The sequence below is a fragment of the Miscanthus floridulus genome, unplaced genomic scaffold, assembly GCF_019320115.1.
Source record: "Miscanthus floridulus cultivar M001 unplaced genomic scaffold, ASM1932011v1 os_2057_2, whole genome shotgun sequence".
In the NCBI taxonomy this organism is placed as follows: domain Eukaryota; kingdom Viridiplantae; phylum Streptophyta; class Magnoliopsida; order Poales; family Poaceae; genus Miscanthus; species Miscanthus floridulus.
Genome location: NW_027098074.1, coordinates 17847 through 40074, shown reverse-complemented (window position 1 = coordinate 40074; position 22228 = coordinate 17847). Strand labels below are relative to the sequence as shown.

At 42.4% G+C, this 22228-nt stretch overlaps 2 protein-coding genes across 5 annotated transcripts; one reads left to right on the top strand and one right to left on the bottom strand.

Moving 5' to 3' along the window:
• Positions 1 to 3530: 3530 nt before the first annotated feature.
• On the top strand, positions 3531 to 10430 carry LOC136534573 (golgin candidate 6-like). The gene is made up of 18 exons (XM_066526983.1): positions 3531 to 3847; positions 4075 to 4127; positions 4276 to 4403; positions 4503 to 4702; positions 4797 to 4870; positions 4956 to 5025; positions 5472 to 5525; positions 5626 to 5721; positions 5845 to 5895; positions 5990 to 6079; positions 6191 to 6304; positions 6388 to 6459; positions 6562 to 6747; positions 7180 to 7277; positions 7525 to 7573; positions 7680 to 7745; positions 8374 to 9132; positions 9726 to 10430. Exons 1-18 carry the CDS (start codon positions 3791 to 3793, stop codon positions 10284 to 10286), a joined length of 2778 nt encoding a protein of 925 aa, XP_066383080.1. The 5' UTR covers positions 3531 to 3790; the 3' UTR covers positions 10287 to 10430.
• Positions 10431 to 10681: 251 nt separating this feature from the next.
• LOC136534574 (acyl-CoA-binding domain-containing protein 5-like) lies at positions 10682 to 16291 on the bottom strand. Of its 4 annotated transcripts, none has more exons than XM_066526984.1 (18): positions 16058 to 16291; positions 15423 to 15546; positions 14863 to 14941; positions 14488 to 14646; positions 14315 to 14392; positions 14091 to 14195; positions 13960 to 13989; positions 13659 to 13725; positions 13503 to 13564; positions 13280 to 13419; positions 12995 to 13121; positions 12795 to 12909; positions 12580 to 12668; positions 12380 to 12463; positions 11757 to 12119; positions 11258 to 11659; positions 11121 to 11180; positions 10682 to 11004 (listed from the first exon to the last, which is right to left on the bottom strand). In XM_066526984.1, the coding sequence occupies exons 2-18, from the start codon at positions 15458 to 15460 to the stop codon at positions 10927 to 10929; spliced, it is 2076 nt and encodes a 691-aa protein (XP_066383081.1). In that variant the 5' UTR covers positions 15461 to 15546; positions 16058 to 16291; the 3' UTR covers positions 10682 to 10926. The 4 variants fall into 4 exon arrangements, with proteins under 4 accessions (XP_066383081.1, XP_066383082.1, XP_066383083.1 ...); XM_066526985.1 differs by having other exon boundaries at positions 15423 to 15543; XM_066526986.1 differs by lacking the exon at positions 16058 to 16291 and adding an exon at positions 15945 to 15960.
• Between the last annotated feature and the right edge of the window lie 5937 nt (positions 16292 to 22228).

Below are 22228 nucleotides of genomic sequence, written 5' to 3'. Positions count from 1 at the left end.
TAGTTTGTTAGATCACTAGGTGGTCCTTGAATGAGATGCTTATAGCTTTTGTGCATATGTTTACATGGTGCAGACTTATTGCTTTTGTGGACATGTTGATGCCTTTGTGGATATGGTGACATGGTGTAGAATTGTAGCTTTTGTGGACATGTTGACATGCTATATGGGAGACTTTGAAATGCCGGTTCTTCATGATTTTTCTCATGTGTTATATATGTGCTTCATATTGTTGTCATGATACTAGCAAAATATTGCAAAGGTGCTGCCAAAATTTTAAATATTTTTAAATATTAAATCCGAGTTGAAATTATTGCAAGTTGTGCCAAATATATTTGACCAAATTTATTCATTCGTGTCAGCATACAATAAAAAATTCTAATTCTAAATCAGGGATAAAATCACAAATATACAAAACAAGCAGGGGCAAAATCACATGAGTATTTCTGTCCTTTTGTACAAAATTTAACATCGTTAGGGGACGATGATAGAGTACGGGCAAACTTGATCTTCGTTTAGAAATCACAGGGGTAAATTCACAAAGTCAAAATAACAAGGGTAAAATCATAATTTCGATACAAAACAGGGATAAAAACGCAAGAGCACCTTTTTTTTCCCTATATTCATTAAAAAAGATGATTGAGAGGCAAACAAGAACTCAAGCAAATCCCTTTTTTAATTCGCTTTCCATAATCATTTTTCTCAATTGAGATATTTTCCCTGATCCCAAAGAAATGATAGAGCAACTCATTCCCTTTCTCTCTCCACGTTGAGACACACAACGACACTCGCAACCTGTGCCACTGCTCCTCGGGCCGCATGTGATTGTGTGCCGCTCCAAGCAGTTGTGCCACCATCGCCGCTTTGGTTGTTGCCCTCGTGTCGAGTAGCAACGAGCCACCGCCCCACCACTGTCGCTACTACGAGGCACCACCCTAGTGCCACAACCCACACAGTCGAAAGCCTAGTAGGCCATACAACCTGATCCGAGATCCATCTCTACCACATCCTTCCTCATTGAGCCACTCATTTGCTCATTATGACCACCTCTGCGATTTGGAGATGACTAGTAGAAGCAATATTGACGTCTAGATGCCCATATGCTTACTTAGACAATTACCTTGGTATAGAAGTGATTACAACTTTATGCACATGAGAATCATGTGTCTTAATGACAGATAAGAGATTTAGTTAACCTGTAATGATCATGCCTAGGTGAACTAGCCGAGGTTCATTCCCAGGCTTTCTGAGAGTGGATCGAGCCATGGTTTGCTAACAAGTTTGTTTCTAGAGGTTGCTAGGAAGGTCTAGAGTACATCTAATAAGGTACATTGGGTTAATATAGCCTAGTGAAACTCTAGGTCATCCATGGCTAACCTACCAAGGTTTGAATTTGAAAGGGTTCTTCTAGAGTTTAGGTTAGGTCTAAGGTCAAGATTGGCTTATCCACTTGTTGAGCATAAAAAATGTGCAAGTTGATGTAGAGTGTTGTCGTTGAAGATTTCCTTTGATCTTTTCCTTCTTTGTCCAATAACTAGAGAATGGAGCTTTGGGAAACCTTTCCCTAACCAAGGTGATGAGAAGACACTGCTCATGTGATTCTCCTTTTCACTTTTTCCCTTCTTATTGCCTTTCTTCTTTCCTGATCCGAGTGGCCAGGTTGGCCATGGTGTGTTGATGATTCAAGCAAGAAGGAAACCCCTCTTTAGGAGACACTAAAAAGTGTACTCCCTATGTCCCTAAATATATGTCGTTTTTGTTTTTCGAGAAATAAATTTGATTAAATATATATTAAAAAATATTAATATTTATGGTACATAATTAATATAATTGGAAAGATCTTTGAATCTAATTTTTAATAAATTTATTTGGAGATACAAATGTTGCACGTGTTTTCTACAAATCGAGTCAAACTTGTGGCATGCACACCAACGTCGATAGTTATTTAAGGACGGAGGGAGTATACGTTAATAGATAGTTCATAGTTCAAACAAATGATTGATAAAAGGCATCGTTTTTTTCAATTATCGGGGCAGTGAGAACCCCTAGTTTTACTCTGAAGAAATACCGTAGCGGTAGGCCCCTGAAAATAATGAGCTATTTGAGGGCAGCAACAACGCATGCTGCTAAAGCCATATGCCTGAGCTAAAAGGTTTATGCCAATGCCATGTAGGCATCCATCAGTTTAGACTACAAATCTCTCAAGGTGTTGTTCTTTGGTAAAAGTAACTTTAGCTTTTGTCAGACTTTTTTTACTGCCCTTGCTCACAAATCGTGGAAGCACGTGATGAGGCTGTTGTTGCTTTGGTCACAACGCGAATTCAGTTGGTGCCTCGTTCTTTTGTCCGGCGAAGCAACTGCTGGTTCTGTAGGCTAATACAAACGTCTGCGAAACCACCAACCTATCTGATATGGAGTCTGTGCGGACGTGGAGGCTGGGGCTAAGGGCTTCTTCAACGCAGGCCACAACTTATGCCTGACGCTAAAAGCCTCCACCACATAGACATCAATGACTTGGGCTGCTAGAACTCTCAACGCAGGCTGTAGATGGCGTGCTTCCTCACCGGACCCAGAATGTGCGTCATCTCCGGCTCTGCGTAGGTCCGTCGCTCAATCGCTCCGTCTCCGCAACGCGTGTCGGATCGCTGCTTGCAGCTTTTGTCAGGTGAGACCATCGACTCCTCTGCAGGAGTCTCTGCCAACCTGCAAGGCCACCATCTGCTATGTCATGAAGGCTGGGTGAAGACGTGGAGGCCAGGGCAACACGCGCACCGTGTAGCGTTGGTGAAGCCCTAACAACCAACCTGTGGTGTTGGGGCTGCTAGCATAATGTTCTAAATACTGCTATAGCTTTTTGTGAGAACTGCTATGATATTCAACTATAAGGCGTTCCAAATTATATATATAATATATTTTATTTTTTCTACGTACATTACCTTTATTATATCTCTTGACATGGTATATATTTTAGTGCATAATAAAAATTTTGTATCTAGGAAAGTCAAAACGTCTTATAATTTGTAACGAAGTATGCAATTTGTGAATATATACTATGCCAAGTTTTAATATAATAAATCTCATTTACACCTTATTAGGAAAAAAGAAGGATGAATTACAAAATTTATATTTAGAGGGTGTTTGATTCTTTAGTCGTTCCTAAAATTCATGTCACAAATGTTTAGATATTAATAAAGAGCATTAAATATAGATTAATTATAAAACCAATTACATAGATGGAGGCTAATTTACGAGATGATTTTTTTAAGCCTAATTAATCTGTCATTAGCATATGTTTACTGTAGCACCGACTAATTAGGCTTAAAAGATTCGTCTCGCAAATTAGTCATAAGTTGTGTAATTAATTTCGTAATTAGTCTATATTTAATATTTTATGCATATGTCTAAACATTTGATGTGACAGGAATATGAGGAACGCACCTATAAACCAAACACGGCCTTATATATACATCAATCAATCAATTTAAAAGAAACAGGAACCTGGGCCGCCACGTCATCCCGCTGAGCCAATCCAGCAACCTTCCGTGACCCCGACTCGACTCGTCTCCACCCTGCCAAGCCAGCCTGCCCCCGACTCGCCTCCGCCGCATCCGACCCGACCCAACCCCGCTCCGATCTCCTCCGCCGCCGCGTCGGCGGCGACCCCCCCCCCCCCCCCCCCTTCCCGCGAGCGCCCCTTCACCGCTGCAGTTGATACGCCACCGGAGCGTTTCCTTCCTTCCCTCGTCGCTCTCCCCATCGCCGCAGGGCGCCACCGCGGCGGAAGGCGCGATCCATGGACCGGTCGATCAACTTCCGCGGCATCGCCGGGAGCGCCGGCAACATCATGCAGGTTCGCGCGCTCGACTCACTCACGCTCCTTATCCGAACCCCGCCCGAGGGACGACCGCCCCCCGCTGCGGCGCGGTCGCGGGGGCGAGTTGCTACCATGATGGGCATCACCAATTTTGAGTTCTGGGTGTTATGTCGTAGTGGAAATCAAGCTCGAGATGCTAGTGGGTGGTCAATTCGGTCTGATGCTTACTCACCTCCCGTTTGTGTTGTTGTGTGTCTTCGTAGGGAATGGGGAAATTCGTTTTCGGCAACGAGGGGATCGAGTCAAAGGAAGATAGGTAGGCTCAGTTGCAAATTTCATGTTTGGTTTTTACTTCAATCGCAGACTCGCTGCAATGCTGTCTGCTCTTACCAAGCAAAAGTATCAATTGATTTATGTACATCACCTATATCAGTTAATCCTACCATTGTGCCCCTTGGATGCAGCTACGTCGAGGGATATCTTGACCGGATAAGCAATGGCACGATACCTGATGACCGGAGGTCTGCCATGACCGAGATGCAGTCTCTTGTGGCAGAAAGCCGCTCGGCACAGATGTCGTTTGGAGCAATGGGTATCTCCTTTCTCTCCGTGCCCTGATATTTGTTCCCTAGCTGCTCTGGCGAGACTGGTGCATAGTTACATTTGTTTCCTTTCTAATTTGCAAAAATAGGTTTTCCTATCCTCCTCAATATTTTGAAAGAAGACCGCGAGGATGTAGAGCTTGTGAGAGGTGCCCTGGAGACCTTTGTGAGCGCATTGACTCCTATTGAGACGTCACAAGGGCCGAAGACTGAGGTTCAACCAGCATCGGTGAACTCTGATCTGCTGTCTCGAGAAACGGAGAATATTTCTCTTCTTTTGAGCTTATTGGTGAGTGCACATCTTTTGCCTTAACAGCATGTAACTTGCATCGCCTGCTTCACGTGTCCTGAGTCCTGGCTTATCGCTCCTGTTTGGTTTGAAGTCAGAGGAAGACTTTTATGTGAGATACTACACAATCCAGCTTCTAACAGCTCTACTTACAAACTCACTGAAAAGGTGCCCAGTAAGTCATTTTTGTCCTGTTGAGATGCCATGACAACATTAGAATCCCATGTAAGTGCTTTTTATTTTCTTTTTTCAGGTTACAGGAAGCGATTCTATTGATCCCTCGTGGTATAACAGTTCTAATGGACATGCTTATGGATCGTGAGGTCTCAACATTCTCTGCCTATTTTCTCACTCCCTTAAGAAGAACATATGCCACTCATGACATTCTAATCATTTTATGCTTTTATTTATTGTTTGCCCTTGTATGTTTTAGGACAGTCTAATGTTTGTGGGAAGCTTGTATGCTAATTTATATGAACATCACTTGCGTTCTCAGACTAGAATGGTTTCCGAAGTCAATGTTATGCAATCAATTTAGTCTGGGTTGTTATATATCCTTTTCTGAAGGATTCACTACATGTCTACTCAGACATTCCACTTATACTGAACACCTAATTCTACCATAGACTCTATTATAGTATTTTCAAAGATGCCTATTTTGTTCCATATTTTGATCCAAGTTTTTTTAAATGATATATCATGAGTTCGCGACCAATCCTTATGGTATCTTATTACTCATGTAGTTGCCTATTTTTGTTATACCTTGCAGGTCATAAGGAATGAAGCACTGTTACTTCTTACTTATTTGACTCGGGATGCAGAGGTTAAACCTGTCTAATACTAGATGCTGATTTGTTATGTTACTGGCATTTTTTCAACACTCCTTTTTATAACTAAATTGACTTTAATTCTCTTAATTCCAGGAAATTCAAAAAATTGTTGTATTTGAGGGTGTGTTTGAGAAGATATTTAGCATTATCAGAGAGGAGGGCTATTCTGATGGAGGTGTAGTTGTTCAGGTGAAAAATTGCTTATTGGTGTTCTTTATCTGAAATTGGCTTCTAATTTTTTTTCCAGTTTCCATATAAAGGTTTTAGGTATATTAAATGTAGTTGGTGCTAATATGTTGCTTATTTGAGCAGGATTGCCTTGAACTGCTAAATAATTTAATTCGACACAATGCGTCAAATCAGGTTCATCATTCTTCCAAAACCTTTCTGAATCTGAAAGTTTTAATTTGCCAGATTTTTCATTGATGCCACTTTTTTGCTTTGTTCCATCAATCAGATGCTTTTGAAAGAGACAATGGGCTTTGACCCATTGATATCAATACTAAAGATTAGGAGAGGCAGTGCATTTAATTTTACCCAACAGAAGGTATTATGTTCATCAGTCCAGCTTCTGTTCTTGATGATAAATTCTTGGAATATCTGTCTTTAGTTTGGATTACCAACATTTTACTCAAGCTATAAACTGTGTCTTCTTTAGACAGTAAATCTCCTCGGCGCTTTAAATACTGTGGAATTGCTTTTGATGGGGGGCCCATCCGGTGAAGCAGGTAAAGATGCTAACAAGAACGCAAATCAAACTGCATTGGCTCAGGTATCCTTTTCTCCCTTCAAACTCTTTAAGTGACATCCATATGACATGGAACTGAGCTTCATATGTGTTCCCCTTATTGATAGAAAAAAATTCTGGACCATCTTCTTTTGTTGGGCGTTGAGAGTCAGTGGGCCCCTGTCGCTCTCCGCTGTATGGTAATTCCCTTAGCACTGTCTGCTCCCTTGTCTCCTGCATTTTCCCTTTTCAACCGGTGAATGATGCTATCTTGTTTGGCACTGGCCATAATTTTTTTCCAGGCACTGCGATGTATTGGCAATTTGGTGTTAAGAAATCCTCAGAATCTTGATTCTCTTGCAAGAAAGCAAGTCGGAGAAGAGCCTCATGTTCAACCTGCACTGAATGCCATCTTCTCTATAATATTGCGGACCTCTATAGCGCAGGAATTTGTTGCTGCTGATTATGTATTCAAGTGTTTCTGCGAGGTGGCTATTCTTCTGTTGTGCTCGCTTCTTTAATTATGTCTAAACTAGCAAGCACTAAGAAGGCAAGGAGTGACTGTAGTAGATGCTTACATTTGTGTATTATCATCCGGATCACAAAGAGTCATATTTCTTTAGCACATTTGTACTCTGATCTGAAAATAAAAGATGAAAAAAAGGAATGGAAACCCTAGCATAAAATTAGGTAACATTACATACAATGATACAAACTGAAATAGAACTAACTTTACTGCTCAAATGGAAAACTTTTGGTTTCTAATAATTCAAGAATACTTGTTTAATGTTCTAATAATTTGTGCTTCTAAAGTCTTTACATGTAATTGTTGGTTAGTATTGGTTTTAAACTATTATGCTTTCTTGTTTTTTTCCTTAATAAAGCACATAACAATCTTTGGTTTGCCATTTGTGAAACAGAGAAATCCTAATGGCCAGGCATTATTAGCATCAACTATTGCTCCACATCCGAACCAAGGAGATACGCATGGACCTGCTAGTGACATGCCTTTTGGAAGGTTGGTTTGTTGGTTGTACATAAATTATATCTTACATCAAAGGACATTAACCTTCACTGCCTTTTGCTTTGTTTATAAATTACTGCTTGAGCCAAGTCAAATTAACATATATCTTCACCATTATATAATTTTGGCCATCCCACTCTGGCATTTCTTTTGTTGCTTCTGCCAAACCCATGTGATTTGTTGTAGTATCATTTTCATCATGAACCATTCACAATTGACATACATTGTCTTTTAATGACAGTGTACTTCTGCAAGCTCTGGTTTCAAGTGATGTCAATGGAGATATGGAGGTGAAGTCTTATAAAAACCTAAAGCTCCAGTTTACAGGATATTCAAGTGGTCTCTATGTAGCTGTGTTTAATCAATTGTTCTGACATTTCAACCAAAATTACACAGGCATGTTGCAGAGCATCTAGCGTTCTTTCTCACATTATCAAGGACAACTTGCAAAGCAAGGATCGTGTATGCACCCTTCAACCTTTCATTCTACCTGTGTATAAACTTAAGTAGCAAACCAAGTACCCTACTGCTAAGGTTTGACTATTTTTTAGATGATGGAACAAAATGTTATTCCAACTCCAACCGAGATCCAGGATTCATATGGCCAATAATTATTACAATTTTTGGAGCACATGATAGAACATAACCCTAACACATGCCTTACATCACCATTCACCACTGATAACATGGCCAAAATATTAAGCAGTGTAAATCTAATTATTAACTGACTCCTTTATTCTATTTTGAAAATAAAATAAAATGGATATTGAGCTGCGTTGACACATGGCCTTTTTCTTACTTAGTGTTGTTGCTAGAACTAATTATATGCTTCCTCGCTTGTGATGGGAGTATCTGAGCTTGGTTGGTTATTATGTTGTTATGATTCTTCTTGATCCTAAAGTAATTAATATTTATTCATGTTATTTTTCTTATACCCTTAAACTATTTGGGGGCTTTAGTGCTTGTTTATGCCAATTCTTTGACTTCTATGAGGCATGATTCAGTAGGGTGTCTCATATGTATATTTGTTTTATACCCCTTGTACAACTTAAGACAGAAGGTTCACAAGTCACAACTGATGTTTTTTCAGGTATTGCAAATTCAGCTTGAGACACCTACACCATCCTTGGGGCGCACTGAACCGGTATTGCATCGTATTGTCACGTGTTTGTCCATTGCAGCTTCAACAGATGGAGAAAACGACCAAAACAACCAACCAGAAGAACCGTACATTCAACCTGTTATTCTTCGGCTACTCATCATATGGCTTGTTGATTGTTCAAATGCTGTCAACTGCCTTTTGGAATCAGCAGTGCATCTGAACTACATAATAGAGCTTGCTTCAAGTAAACGTTACACTGCTTGTGTCCGTGGACTTGCTGCTGTTGTTCTAGGTGCTTGCATCCTGTACAATGCTAGCCGTGAGAAGGGTCGTGATGCCTTTGCTGTTGCAGATGCTATAAGTCAAAAGATTGGCCTCACAACATACTTCTTGAGGTTTGATGAATTGAGGAAAAGCTTGGCACATCCGTTGTCAGAGCAGCATCACCGCATGGAGCTTTCCAGATCAAGTGCGAATAGCATGTCAGATTTCCAAGAGATTGAAGAGGATGAAACAAATAAAGACGACCAACACCCTGTCCTCTCAGAAATATTTGATTCACAGTTTGTTAATTTTCTTAGTAAGCTTGAGGATGATATTAGAGAAAACATAATGGATATATTTAGTCGGACAAAAACTGCAACTGCAGTCCTTCCTACTGAATTGGAGCAGAAGAACGGGGAGGTCGATGGAGGGTATATCAAGCGACTAAAGTCATTTGTAGAGAAACAGTGCAATGAGATGCAGGTAGGTTTCCATTTGTTGCCTTCAGAGAATTTTCCTGTTGAATTACTTCAAAAATTCAAAGCTAAAAATTGATTTGTGCATTGCCATGAAAAAAATGACAGTACTATTTTGGGACACCTGACAATAGTTTAAATTTCATTAACACCATTTTCTTAATCCAAAAGACTAAGTAGTTGGCAAACATGAAGGGTCTCTTGGCATGGTCTCGTCAGAAAGTGATTCTTATTTCTTAAATTAGGTTATTCTCTATGTTCTATGCCTTAGTGTTAATAAAACTTTATATATTTCTCATTAGTTGGAGCTTGCTCCTTAAGACACCACCTTCTTGAATGAAGGGTCTCTTGACATGATCAACCATGTTTTATTAACCAAAAACAAGCTGATTCATGCAAACTCAGACATTCGAAAAGTTCCTTTAGATAACATGGTTATCTTAAAGTTAACTTGTGAAATGTTGTGCAAGTGTCCATACATAATTGTTTCTAGATTGATGGGTTCGTTGCTGGGTGCCTGTTGTTGCCAGTGTTTTTCATACACTGTTGTACCTGAAATTATAAGAAGCTGACACTGATATTTATAATGGCATCTGTCAGGACTTACTGGCTCGAAATGCAATGTTAGCAGAAGAGTTAGTGAGAACTGGTGCTGGTACCACTACAGATACTTCACAGAAACCGAGCAGTGGCCGAGAAAGGGTCCAGATTGAAGCCCTCAGACAAGAACTGGAGGGGGCGAAACGACAGATAGAGGCACTAAAAGCTGAAAAGTCCCAGATTGAAGCTGAAGCTAACAACCAAAGAAACCTTTCAGTAAAACTGGAGTCTGATCTCAAGAGCTTGTCAGAAGCTTACAACAGCATAGAGCAGGCCAACTACCGCTTGGATGCCGAGGTAAAAACCTTGCGGCAGGGAGGCAGCGTGCCGTATCCTGACGTGGAAGCAATAAAAGCGCAAGCCAAGGAAGAGGCTGAGAAGGACAGTGAGGCGGAACTGAATGATCTACTTGTCTGCCTCGGCCAGGAACAAACTAAGGTTGAGAAGCTGAGCACAAGGCTGGCAGAGCTCGGAGAAGATGTGGATACCCTTCTGCAAGGTATTGGCGATGACACTGCCATTCCGGATGATGACGATGACGATGAAGATGAAGAAGAGTAATATGTTTATGTAACCCTTTAGGTCTGCTGGTGTAAAACGCCCTCATGTTGGGTCATGATGTTGTGATGGCAATTGGCAAATGTACAGTGGATGATGTGTAGACAAAGGCACCATTCCAATTTAAGTTATTTGTGGAGAATGGAACTAAGTAGTTGACTCACGCTCTTGTTGAATTTGATTCTCCGAATAAAATTTTATATTACCTTTGATAATTAACTTAATTTTATATTATGGTTAATTGTTTAGTACAGTTTTGTGCGTAAAAGAACTTAACAATGCAACATTCTTTTCAGCTTTGCAGACGTACTAAACTTGAATTTAGATAGTAGGAAATTAAGAATAACAGTTTGTCATTTTGATGTAAAAATCAATGCTAATTGAAACTTCGAGAAAGGAAGGTGCCAACTTTCAGGTAAGTATAACCATGTCCCCGCAAATTACAGATCAATATCTACACATATAGCACGGTTCAATCCGTTAGCTATTTATAGTTTTATCACGTCCCACAAATTACAGATCTAACATGGTAGCATATCAAAACCTGTTGGTCACAAACGCTCACCACAGAATCATTTACATGGGGGTGTCAGAAGCTTGCAACAATTGCTGTCCCGAAATGTAGAAATGTGACCACTACAATCTATAGAGGTTGTTTGGTGGGTGTTCCTGATCTTCCCTCTAGTATTTGCAGCCTCTGCTTGAGATGGAACACTTCAACCTGGAAAAGGCCATGGTGAGCTACTGATAGGTAAATTTGTTGAGTTGCGTGACAAAAACATTTTGGCACAGTTTAACTTCTCAATGTATGAGTCAAATATGTCTCAAATGTAGTACCTGGAGCTGGAACGCGCGTGACTGTTCTCCTGCTAAAACTCTACGAGTGGAATGCAGCTCCTGCATGAACAAAACCAACTCAGTACAGAACACATCAGGATCACCAAACATTACTAGTAAACATCAAGTTTCCTTGCCTTCTGGGTTTCATCTGTGACGGCCTTCAGGAACGCCACTTCACGCTCGAGGCGCACATTATCAGCGTGGACCGTGTTCGAGAGGCTGTTCGACTCCTCCTGCACCAGCTCTAAGCATGCTATCTTCTCTTTCAGCATCTCAGCCTCCTTATCTTTGTTGGCAAGCATCTTCTCCAGCTGTTCTCTGCTGTGAATGACCGATGATAAGCTCTTCTCTAGCTGGTCTTTGCTTGCCAGCGCGGTCGAAAGCTTGTCTTCGAGCGTGGTGTTTCTTCTGATTAAGTCTGCTATTTTTGTGTTGTATAAGTGGCTCTGGCTAACATCTGAAGAGCATCTAGCTATCCTTCTTACATTGTCATTCTGAGTACCAGGTCCTGTCCTTTTGCTCCGATTCCCTTTTGGCTGTAAGAAACAATCTGTTATGCAGAGAAACAAATATGTCCATTTGCTCGTAGCTGTTCACTAAATGAAGAATAATACTTGTAGGTGCAATACTTACAGTGCTATCTTGACATGAAGAGTCGTCATCGACGTCATCGTATCTGTCATCATCGATTGGTTTCTGCAATTTCTGACCTAGGCTGCACTCTTCTACTTGATCCAACTGCCCATGGAGTGAAGTGCCCAAACTGGACTGCTTCAACAATGACTCAGAGAGGGGTTCCCTTCTAGGAGGGTGTTCTATCACAGAAGTGAGACTATGCCTTGCGATGGAACTGTTAGAGTACAAGGGGGCACATTTGTTGAGATGATCAGCAAGCTCCTTATTGCTTGGAGAGTACTCGTACAGCACACGGTCCACTTCTGGGGCCGAACGCCAACTAAAAGAATGCTCATTTTGCAGTACCACTAATACTTCAACCTGCACAAGGTCACATGGTCAATGATACAATCCAAGTTGATATGAAAGCTTCAAACTTCAAAACCATTTTTAGTTGACTTCACATGAGGTAGTAAGTGGAAAACATACATCATAAATGTGCCAGACAATGATGACAAATTGTGTTTTAAGAGCCTTAAGATCATGAGAAGCCACACTATATTTTTTTTTGGATCAAAATGACAACCAGTTCTTTAACAGTCACTAAAAATATGCTCTTAAGTAGAAACCGATTGCTTCACCTTGTTGGACGGCTCTTTTTTGTTCCCTCCAAATGCAATAAGTGCAATCTTGTCTCTGTGGTAGAAAGGAACCATGCTGAAACCCTGCATCAATAGTTGTTTTAGTTTTCTGTCTAATTAGATGAGTGATGTAAAATGGAAAGTAGTGAGCACGAGATACTATCAAACTAAATAAGAGAGTCAGAAAGAAAATTACTTACTTTTTTTGTAGTAATTGATGAACTAGGGGGTACTACACAAACAGACCACTTAGATTGTAGAACATCAAAAACCCAGGTTTCCGCATGTCCTGAGAATTTGATTTCTTGTTAGAAATTGCCAAAGAAGATAGATGGTCATCATTAGAAATACATGTATTCTTAATTAAGAAATAAAACCACCAACTCATCTTCCAAATTGAGAGCTTGAGACATACTTTTTTTCGTGCTTGCACCCCCAGCTATGTACCACTTAGTTCCACACAGAGTTCCGCTGCAACCAGCTCGAGGTGATGGGTGAGGACCATGAGTCTTCACTCTTGACCATACCATCTGTCAGGAAGATAACACTAATAAGTAGCTTGCTAAATGCAAAACGTACTGAGGTATACTGAACCAAGGATGCTCACAAACTTACTGTATCAAAATCTAAGGAATACAAGTCATTAAGTGTCTTGGATTTTGAGTGGCCTCCAAAAATTAGAAGGATCCTATCATCATACAGTGTAGCGACATGATTGGATCTTGGAGAAGGTCCAGTGCCTCTACAACATTGAGCTTTAATCAGTAACAAAAAAAACACAAATTAAATTGAACCTCAATTTTAAAAAATCAGTTGCACTTATATGAGAAATGTTAAGAAGTTGGGACAACCATACATCAGTAGCAAAAATGTAGTATCCAAAAATCAATTATGACTTACTTATAGTTCAATGGAAGCCATGTTGATGACTTCAGATCAAACATGTGAAGGTCATGCCGTTTCTTTCCTTTTGTGTCCTCACCGCCAAAAAGTATCAATGTAGCACCAGCTCTAATCACCGTGTGGCCACTTCGAGCTGCCTTAACTCAGCACCAGAGGATAATTTAGTCAATTTTCACATGAATATTTGCCAAAGCATAACTCTTAATATCAGATAGCTTACAGGGATATCACCCTTGGCTTCAATAAGTGACCAAAGCTCCGTTTCGGTATTGAAAGTCCATACTGTACCAGAAATGGAATGGTTAATCATTGTCTGGTTGAGGAAGACATGACCTAATTTGCAAATGTTTTGGAGAATCACATAGCATCTGCAAACCTGATAAATGATCAGAAGCAGGCTCAGTTTTACCTCCGACAAGAATGACACTATTTCCCCATGGAACCTGCACGTCACACATGTATAAATGTTTTTCCAGCATTAAAGGAGTGCATACAAAGATGCATCATCGAGAACAATCCTTGTCTTCTTTGAATAATAGATCAACTTATACTTCATTGAGTTTCGGATGATGTCAAAGTGCAAATAGGTCAAACATAGTGTTCAGCATACAATTTTCCACAAAAGTATAAGTCGGCTTCAAGTAAGAAAATATTGACCGATAATGTGAAACGCATACCAAAACATCCAAGGACAAGTAGCAATTTAACTGAAAAAGGTGTAACAGTGAATTTTCTTATTTAAAGAATGATCATATCAGTAACTAGGTTTTGAGAACCATTAGATAGCAGTGATTTACAAGAGCTATACCAGACAATGACCTTTGCAGGCTGGCAACTTCATTGAACGTCCGCTTGGCGATGGGCAAACTTTAGGAGGCGCAGAATCCCAAGTAAGATTCTCTAAATTCAGTATCTAATTAATACAATAAGTGAAGTCATAAGATTATTTGATAATAACATGGTACCACCCAGTGCAGAGTTCATACATCCAAACAGCACACATAAGAAAAAAGAAGATCCAAATCCAACTACCTTTGTGTCATCTAATAAGCGTTGACCAGAATCACCACCAAACACTACCATCTTGCTACTTACAATGGCTGCTGCATGCTGTTCGATCAAAGTTGAATATGTGTTAAGTAAATACGTATTTTTTTTCAAGATATATGAACTTAGTTCTATTTATTATATTTTCAGTGGCTTACATAGAAACGAGGAATAGGTTTATCTCCCTCTGTGGACAGCACAGTCCAATTTTCTGAAATATTGAAAGTGCGTCCGTCAGGATCAAAGGCATCGGACGAGCAGCGGTAGGAAAGATCATCTGTGCGGCCACTCACTGATGTCATAACTGCGTCATACCCCTGAAAAGAAAAAGAAAAATCCAAGAGCTAAACCATCCAGTTGTGGCCAAAATACGACAAGGTCAATACTAGACTAGGACGATTAATCACGATTAATCGGACGACTTGTACAAGTCGACGGTACCCCTAATCAGTCAGCAGGGACCGATTAGGACGATTAATCGGACTACTTGAAAACATTGATACTAGATGCAATTTCTTCAGTCACAGGCTCACATTGGGCAGACTGAGGTGTTTACTGGGGACAACAGGACTCCTAGAGCTGTTCAAAGGATCACTTGGGTCACCCTTCGACCTGAAAAAGAAAAGCAAGAAACTCAAGATGAAGTATAAAGCAGTCAAAGAAAATGTGGAAATAGGACTGGTTGGCATCAAAATTTAATCAGGAAATGTTGACTTTAATTGAATGCAATGTTAACTGAGCTTCATGAAGCTGTATGTATGACTTCATCAATTTACATTGTATCCCATCAATTTTTACCAACAGCACTACTGTGACCATAGAAGTTTGGTAGTCAGTAAAATGAAAAAAATTCTCTGAAGAAAATCTCGAAGTCTGACATGTACTGGAGCACCTGCTGATGAATCAACTCAGGTGAAAGTGCTAACTTAACTGCCAAAACTCAAAAGCTGCACTGATAATCGAGTACACAAGCAACCGAATTTCACGTTAACAAGCTCCCCTTGTCATCATCACACAGCAGGTACCGAAATTAAAGAAAAAAGTGAGGAAAAGCATCACATGATGAAATCAAGGAACTGTGCATAACATTCACCTTCCAAGTTTCCCCCGTCGCCGCGAGAAACCAAACATATTCAGGACTTGCACGGTCTCTCCAGTTGCCCGTTCAGTTCAGAATCGAGAACCGAACCGCTAGGTAGGACATGAGCCTATGTCTGCTGCAAACAAGTCAAGTCAATGCAATAATCATTTGGGAAGAAGGTACAGGGGGTTGGTGGAGAGATGGAATCATGGCGGAAAACAGGGGACTGAGAGAGACCAAGAAGCGCAGACAAATGACAAATCCAGGAACAAAATTTCGTCCCCAAAATGCCACCGCCATCTAGTGGCTTGGACATTGGAGGAAGAACAAGAAACCGCAAAGGGGAAGAAATGCTCAATCATGAGGACATGGGCTAAAACAATCGAGGAAAAAAAATGAAGATCTTATTTGAGACGAAGCGACGCATTTTTTGCGTTGTTTTTGGATTCCAAGAAGCAGCATTCCCAACAAGACAAAATCCCAGGCGTGCAGTAGAAAGAATTCAGAGAAAATGGTGGCTCTTTTTCCCCTTACTTATGAAACGGTTCCCAAGAAATTCGCATCCGAAACCATCAGAAACGCCGAGAGAAACTAGAAAGAAATCAAGAACGATCCTGCCAGCGAGGAAGAGGAGCAAGCACTACTACCTCTTGGAGTCTTGGGCTGGGTTGGTGGTATGGAGCAGCAGGAGCACGGCACGGGGGCAGGGCACATGAGCCGCAGCAAGAATCTGCAGCGAAAACGACGGATGCCACGCCTTCTTCACCTATCAGGATTCAGCGCTGCCCCGCGACGACTGGCAACGGCGGCGTTGTCCTAGGTGTGAGAGAAGAGAAGCACCTGCTCTCCAGCTGTGTGATGTGTCTGTGTGCGTGGGAGGGAGGGAGGGAGAGAGAGAGAGACAGAGAGAGAGGACAGAGGGTGGATGGCTGGATGCAGAAAGGTCGTGTGATCTGCAACTGCAACAGCGGCGGCGGCAGCAGGCAGCCTTTTCGTCCTCTTTGGCCCCGGGATGATTCACACCAAGCTTGTCAGCCGGTACTCTACTGTTTTACTCCAGTCATCGTCCCATATGGACCATGGAGGAATCAATGCATTTTCAACTCCTCTCGTTTATTGATTGCACTCAATGTTACCAATAAATTATTCTTTTAAATAGTCTTAGGAGCCGAACAAACAATCGCCCAGTTTGTTCGCTTAGCCGTATTTTGTAGTCAACAAACAGTATTTTGCTCTCACAAACACATCAACCAACAGTACTTTCAGCCATGACTTATTCGTCAAGCAAACAGAACAAATATTTTTCTCTCACAATAAATCAGCGAACACAGTCATGGCTTTTCAACAAAAACGAACATACCATAAATGATAATATATATACATATCATTTATAATTAAAAAAAGTTTCACGAGAACTGCTTCAGTTCATTTGCATTTTGGTCTCTATTTCGAAAACAGGAGACCCATCACAAGACCTAGGTCCTGTCCGGCTTACTCCATATTTGGCTTGTTCAACTTCATTTTTCAGTAGGAACGGTGTTTTTCTTTCATAACAATTCAGTCGGAACAGTGCTTTTCAGCCAGTTTTAGCCAAGTTTCAGACCAGCGAACGGAGCCCTAAACCCAAAATGGATCTCCAACAGAATATCTATAGCCTCCAACAGAGTACCTATATGAAAGATCCATTTTGGGTGTGAAGAGAGGTATAACCCAAATTTGAGTATCCTCTCTCCTGAAGACCCATTTGCAGAAAGAGTTCTCTTTTAGGTCTTGTTATTGGAGAAGATCAAAAATAGGTATTGAACCATTTACCTGTAGCGCCACCAAACGTGAAAATGAGCCTTATATTTTGGGTAGCGGCCGATGGAGACTGTCTTAATTCTTGTTTAAATTTCAGTGAACTTCCTACGTTAGCATATGTATATGTAAGTATATGTTGTGGTCCATGACTCCACGTTAGTTTACCTTATCGTCTTCTTGGCACTTGTATGCAGGTCCAGGTCCTAATCCTAATAAGTACAGTTAATGGTCCATTTCTCAGTCATTTTAAGCACATTTTGCACACGATAATCTTGTTTATCTGGACCTTTTTGGGCTCCCCTGTGTGGTTGTCAGTCGGTTGTTTGCGATGGAGACGAGAGTGGGAACGGCGTTTTCAGTGAGCATCATGGACTGTAGCGGGCCAGCAGCGGCCACAATCAATCCTCAATGACGACACGCACGCAGAGTCATGCCAACCGTATGCGTACGCTTCGGGATCTTCTGCCGGGGTCCGGGGACCATTGTAATTGTTACTACATTTAAAAAGATAATTGCTAAATCAACTTCAGTTCACACAAATTAGTACTACCTCCATAAAAAAAAAAAAGAAATGCAGTATAACATTTGGATCGAGTCAAACTTTTACTAAAATTATAGAAAATATTACTAACATTTATGACTCCAAACACATATAATAATATTAAAATATATTCCATAATTAATCTAATGATTCTAAATTCAGTATCATAAATGTTATGATCTTTTTAGATTTAGTTAAAATCTAAATAGTTTGTCTCTTTAAAAAATAGGAATTATGTTTTGTTTAACAAAGGGAGTAGTATTTACGAAAATGACCTCAATGGCCTCCATTAGTACTATGTTCTTTTTTTAAACTACTATGATTCATGCTAATTGTTCGATGGCCAAAAATCATATCGTATTACTAATCACCTTCAAACATATAGGAGTTGAAGAAGATTGGATGGATATGGAGTTAGTTGAGGGATGAGTTTATGGGGTGAGTGGTTAGTAAATAAAATGCAAGATGAATAGTTAAAAGGGTGATTCGGCAACTCCCAACACTGGTTTCCATCGGTATTTGTTACCTCTCCATGTCACCATTTTGATGACGTGGAAGGAGAGTAAACTAAGAAAGAGATGCAAAACACAATAAATCGTTTCTCACATGAGAAAATATATTGGGTTGACATCCACCAACGGAGAAACTAGTGATTGGGTGTTGAGGAAGAGGGTGGCTTGCATGCCATGGTAGCCAAGCCTTTTGCACGTCCTAACACCGTTTCCCCATGACGGTCGTCCTGCTCGACGCTTGCAGGCAACACTCACCATGCTGCACGCCATGACCCATCACTGCTGGAAACTCGAATACTTCTGTGCGTATTTATTTTTTCTGTGCGTGTTTCTTAGAACACACAGAAAATTTATAATTTTTCTGTCGGTTTCAAGAAATCCCCACAGAAATATAAAAAAACCGACAGAATAATGGAGTTATTTTTCTGTGCGTGTAAATACACACAGAAAAACAATGAACACCCACAGAGAAATAGAAATTATTCTGTCGGTTTTGTTTAACTCACAGAAAAAAGACACAGGCACAGTGGCGCGGTATAGAATAGAAAAGAGAGTGAAAAAAAGAAAATAAAACACCCTAAAACTAAATCCTCCCGCGGCCACCACCGACGCTATCCCAAACGCGTCGCCAGAGGCCGAACTCCGCAGAGACTATCGTCGCTCCCGGCTCCAAGTCCGCCGCTCGCCGCACAAGACCAACCCCATCTGCACATTCGCCGCTCGCCGCCCGCCGCTAGGCACCCCAGCTCCATGGCCGCCGCTCGCTGCCCTAAAGTCCGCTGTCGCCTAGATCTGCCACCAGCCCACCGACGGCCGTAGCCACCAGCCCGCCGGCGGCCGTAGCCCCTGGTCTCCCTCCCGTCCAGCGCACGTCCCGGCGCGACGCCCCTCGTCTCTCCGGCGCGCCGCCCTAGATCTGCCTCTTCGCGGCCGGCCCTCTCGGCGCGGCCCCTCCCGTGGCGCCGCCCCAGGTTCACCTCTCCACGGCTGGCCCTCTCGGCGCGACCCCTCCTGTGCGCTGCCGGCCGCCACCCTAGCCCGCCGACGGACATCGCCCCTTCCAGCACGACCCCTCCCATGCGCTTCCCCAGGCCCGCTGCCGGTCGAGGCTTGTGCCAGATTTGCCGGCGACGCACCTGCACGCGACCTCCCTGCGCCAGATCCACCGGCGGCGCACAGGAACGGATCTGATCTAACCCCAAGTGTAAGGTGATGTACTTTAATCCTCTACTCTAGTGTAAAAGATGATGTATTATTCCTGATTTAGTTTACTAGTAAAGTAATATATTATAAAAATTGCTTTACTCAATCCGTTCAATTATGACTATCTATGCTTAATAGATGTCCTAGAATATGACTATCTAAAATTTTGTAAAAATCGCTTTCTTTTAGGGACAAAGGAATTACTTAAAAAGAACATGCACAACACCACTGATAGAGAAGTTAAACTTACCATTTTCGCTGACGCAAATATCAATGCTGCTGTTTTTGGTTCTCTTATCTGCATAATAACCGCAGCAAAATGCTGTTTTACAAAGAAATAGTTATTAAAGCAAAGACAAAGTACATTGCTGGAAGAAAATAAAATATGAAAATGAAGTTGCTTGATGTCAGAACTGAATGTGGCAATGGGATAAAACCAAGTACTTAATTTTCAATTTATAGGCTAGACATAGTTGGCAGAATAATATGTGTATGTATATCAAAACGTAGCATATTAGCTACACGCATATGAATTCTTAAATGTATTCATATAAAATGTAGGAACATATGGAATTCTAATTTATCATAAGTTGATAACTGAATACTTATTGAAAAATGAGAGAGAAAATTGTTTAGAGATGTGGTCTGTATTTTCTTAGAAGTTTACAAGGCGATAAGCATGAATTTGAAGATAAATCATATAGTTAAGACACAGATCAACAACTATTATTGAACGGATCTAAAAATGCTGAATTATGACGAGTTGCTGGTAAGTCGTGCTTTCACAATAACATGTTTAACTTGCTCTCTTTTACCTTGGGAAACTGTGTGAGAAACTGGGGCATTCCTTTTCTAAGGCATTTTCATACTACAACAAAGCCATGATGCTGAATCCAACTGCTGTCGACCCTGTTTACAGGATTCATGCATCACGCTTGAAGTTACTTTACACTCAAGGGAAACAGAATCTTGAAGCTATACAGGTTTGTCTAGATGTATCTGACCAGTTTTTTGAGAGTTATTTTTTCCTTGAAAAATTAATACTGAAGCGAGCTACTTCATTGAGTGGTTTTCAGTCTACTCTTGTTTAATGAATTGTTTCACTACCAAAGCCTTGGGGACTTATAACCAAATGGGCTGAATTGTCTATGCCAATCTAGAAACTTTATCTGGTTCTTGTGATTGATTCTCACTAAAAAAGTCTAGCTTGAAGCATTGGGTGAGGTGACCTGAGTAACTGTTATGACCGGAATCCAGTATGTAAGGAGAAGGCCCATGGGGGGCTGACCTGGGCGCCTGGTGCATGGGCTTAGGGCCCAGGATAATTAGTTATGTTAGAATTATTGGCTATTGCCGAGTCAGTTTTCTATTTTTAGAAGGACTATATATAGATGAATTGTAAAACGATTGGAATTAAGCAGAAACAATCTATTGTTTCCGGCTTCCTCAGGGAGCTGGGAGTTTGCCCTAGCCGCCCCCCTGCTCTACTGTTCACGCACCCTCAACCCTCGCCACGGCGCCTGCTCGCCGGCAGCGAGGTCCCAAGCCAGCTCTTCCTCCCTCTCACCCCTATAGGCTTCGTAGTGTTCCTGGTAGGATCAGGAATCCTATCAATCTGGTATCGGCTTGCCAGGCTACGATGTCGCTTCCCTTGCCTACAGCCACCACGCAGCCGCCCGTCACCCCCACCGCACCGCCGTCCTCCGTGGACTCTAGGATCTCCGATGCAACGGTTTCCTCCGGGGCGCCCCTCACGCTGCATGCATTGGCCTCCGTCGTCCTCGACATCCAGCGCGAGATGCGGGAGATGAGGGCTGCCTGGAACGGGCTCGTCCAGCAACCGCAGCCGCCGCTGTTCCTGGCTCCTCCCCATCCGCTGCTGCCCACATCTTCCACACCAACGCCGTCTGCTCCGGCGGCGTCCTATCCCTACGGCATGCCGCACTCGGGGTCCAGTGTTCCCCTCCATCAGCTGCAGTGGCCGAACTCGCCGTCGCCGCTACCCGCCTGGCTACAGGCCCAGATGGCGGCCTCAGCGCCGATCTACTCAACAGCCGTCTCCCCTACGCCAGTGACTCTGGCTCCGTCATCGACGATCGCGACCTCCTCCCTGCCCCCCGCCAGCGACATCTTCTATGGGGGGGGGGTAGATGGACCGCTGTTCCAGGGAGCACCTCCACCCTCGACCGGCCAGTACACAGGGGTGGTCGACCCCGGCCTTGCTACGGCGCTCGCCTTGGGCGGCGCCCAAGCCGGGCCCAAATTCTACAAGCTGGAGTTCCCGACATTCGATGGATCGGTGGACCCCCTCAACTGGTTGAACCAGTGCGAGCAGTTCTTCAAGGGACAGCAGACGCCGGCCTCGTCCAGGACTTGGCTCGCGTCCTACCACTTACGCGGTGCAGCTCAGACCTGGTATTATGCCCTGGAGCAAGACGAGGGGATGCCACCATGGGAGCGTTTTTGGGCCCTCTGCTCACTCCGTTTCAGACCGCCGGTTCTGGGTACCCGTTTGGCAGAGCTCGCCCATCTCCCCTTTGGCTCTATGGTGCAGGACTACTCCGAGCGCTACAACGCCATGTTCTGCCATGCCCGCGACCTCTCCGCTTGCCAAAAGGCGGAGTTGTACGTGGGCGGCCTCCTGGACCACATCAGGAAGCAGGTACAGATGCGTGCGCCGCCGGACCTCCAGTCCGCCATGTACCTAGCGTGGGCCTTTGAGGACTGCACGTCTACGCTGATGCCTGCACCACCATCGCGCG

Coding starts and splice junctions, on each gene's coding strand:
- LOC136534573 (XM_066526983.1), top strand. CDS start 3,791: ATGGACCGGTCGATCAACTTCCGCGGCATCGCCGGGAGCGCCGGCAAC. Junction 3,848..4,074: donor GCGCCGGCAACATCATGCAG/GTTCGCGCGCTC, acceptor GTGTCTTCGTAG/GGAATGGGGAAATTCGTTTT. Junction 7,746..8,373: donor ACTTGCAAAGCAAGGATCGT/GTATGCACCCTT, acceptor ATGTTTTTTCAG/GTATTGCAAATTCAGCTTGA.
- LOC136534574 (XM_066526984.1), bottom strand. CDS start 15,460: ATGTTTGGTTTCTCGCGGCGACGGGGGAAACTTGGAAG. Junction 14,647..14,862: donor AACACCTCAGTCTGCCCAAT/GTGAGCCTGTGA, acceptor TTTTCTTTTCAG/GGGTATGACGCAGTTATGAC. Junction 12,910..12,994: donor ATTCCTTAGATTTTGATACA/GTAAGTTTGTGA, acceptor TCTTCCTGACAG/ATGGTATGGTCAAGAGTGAA.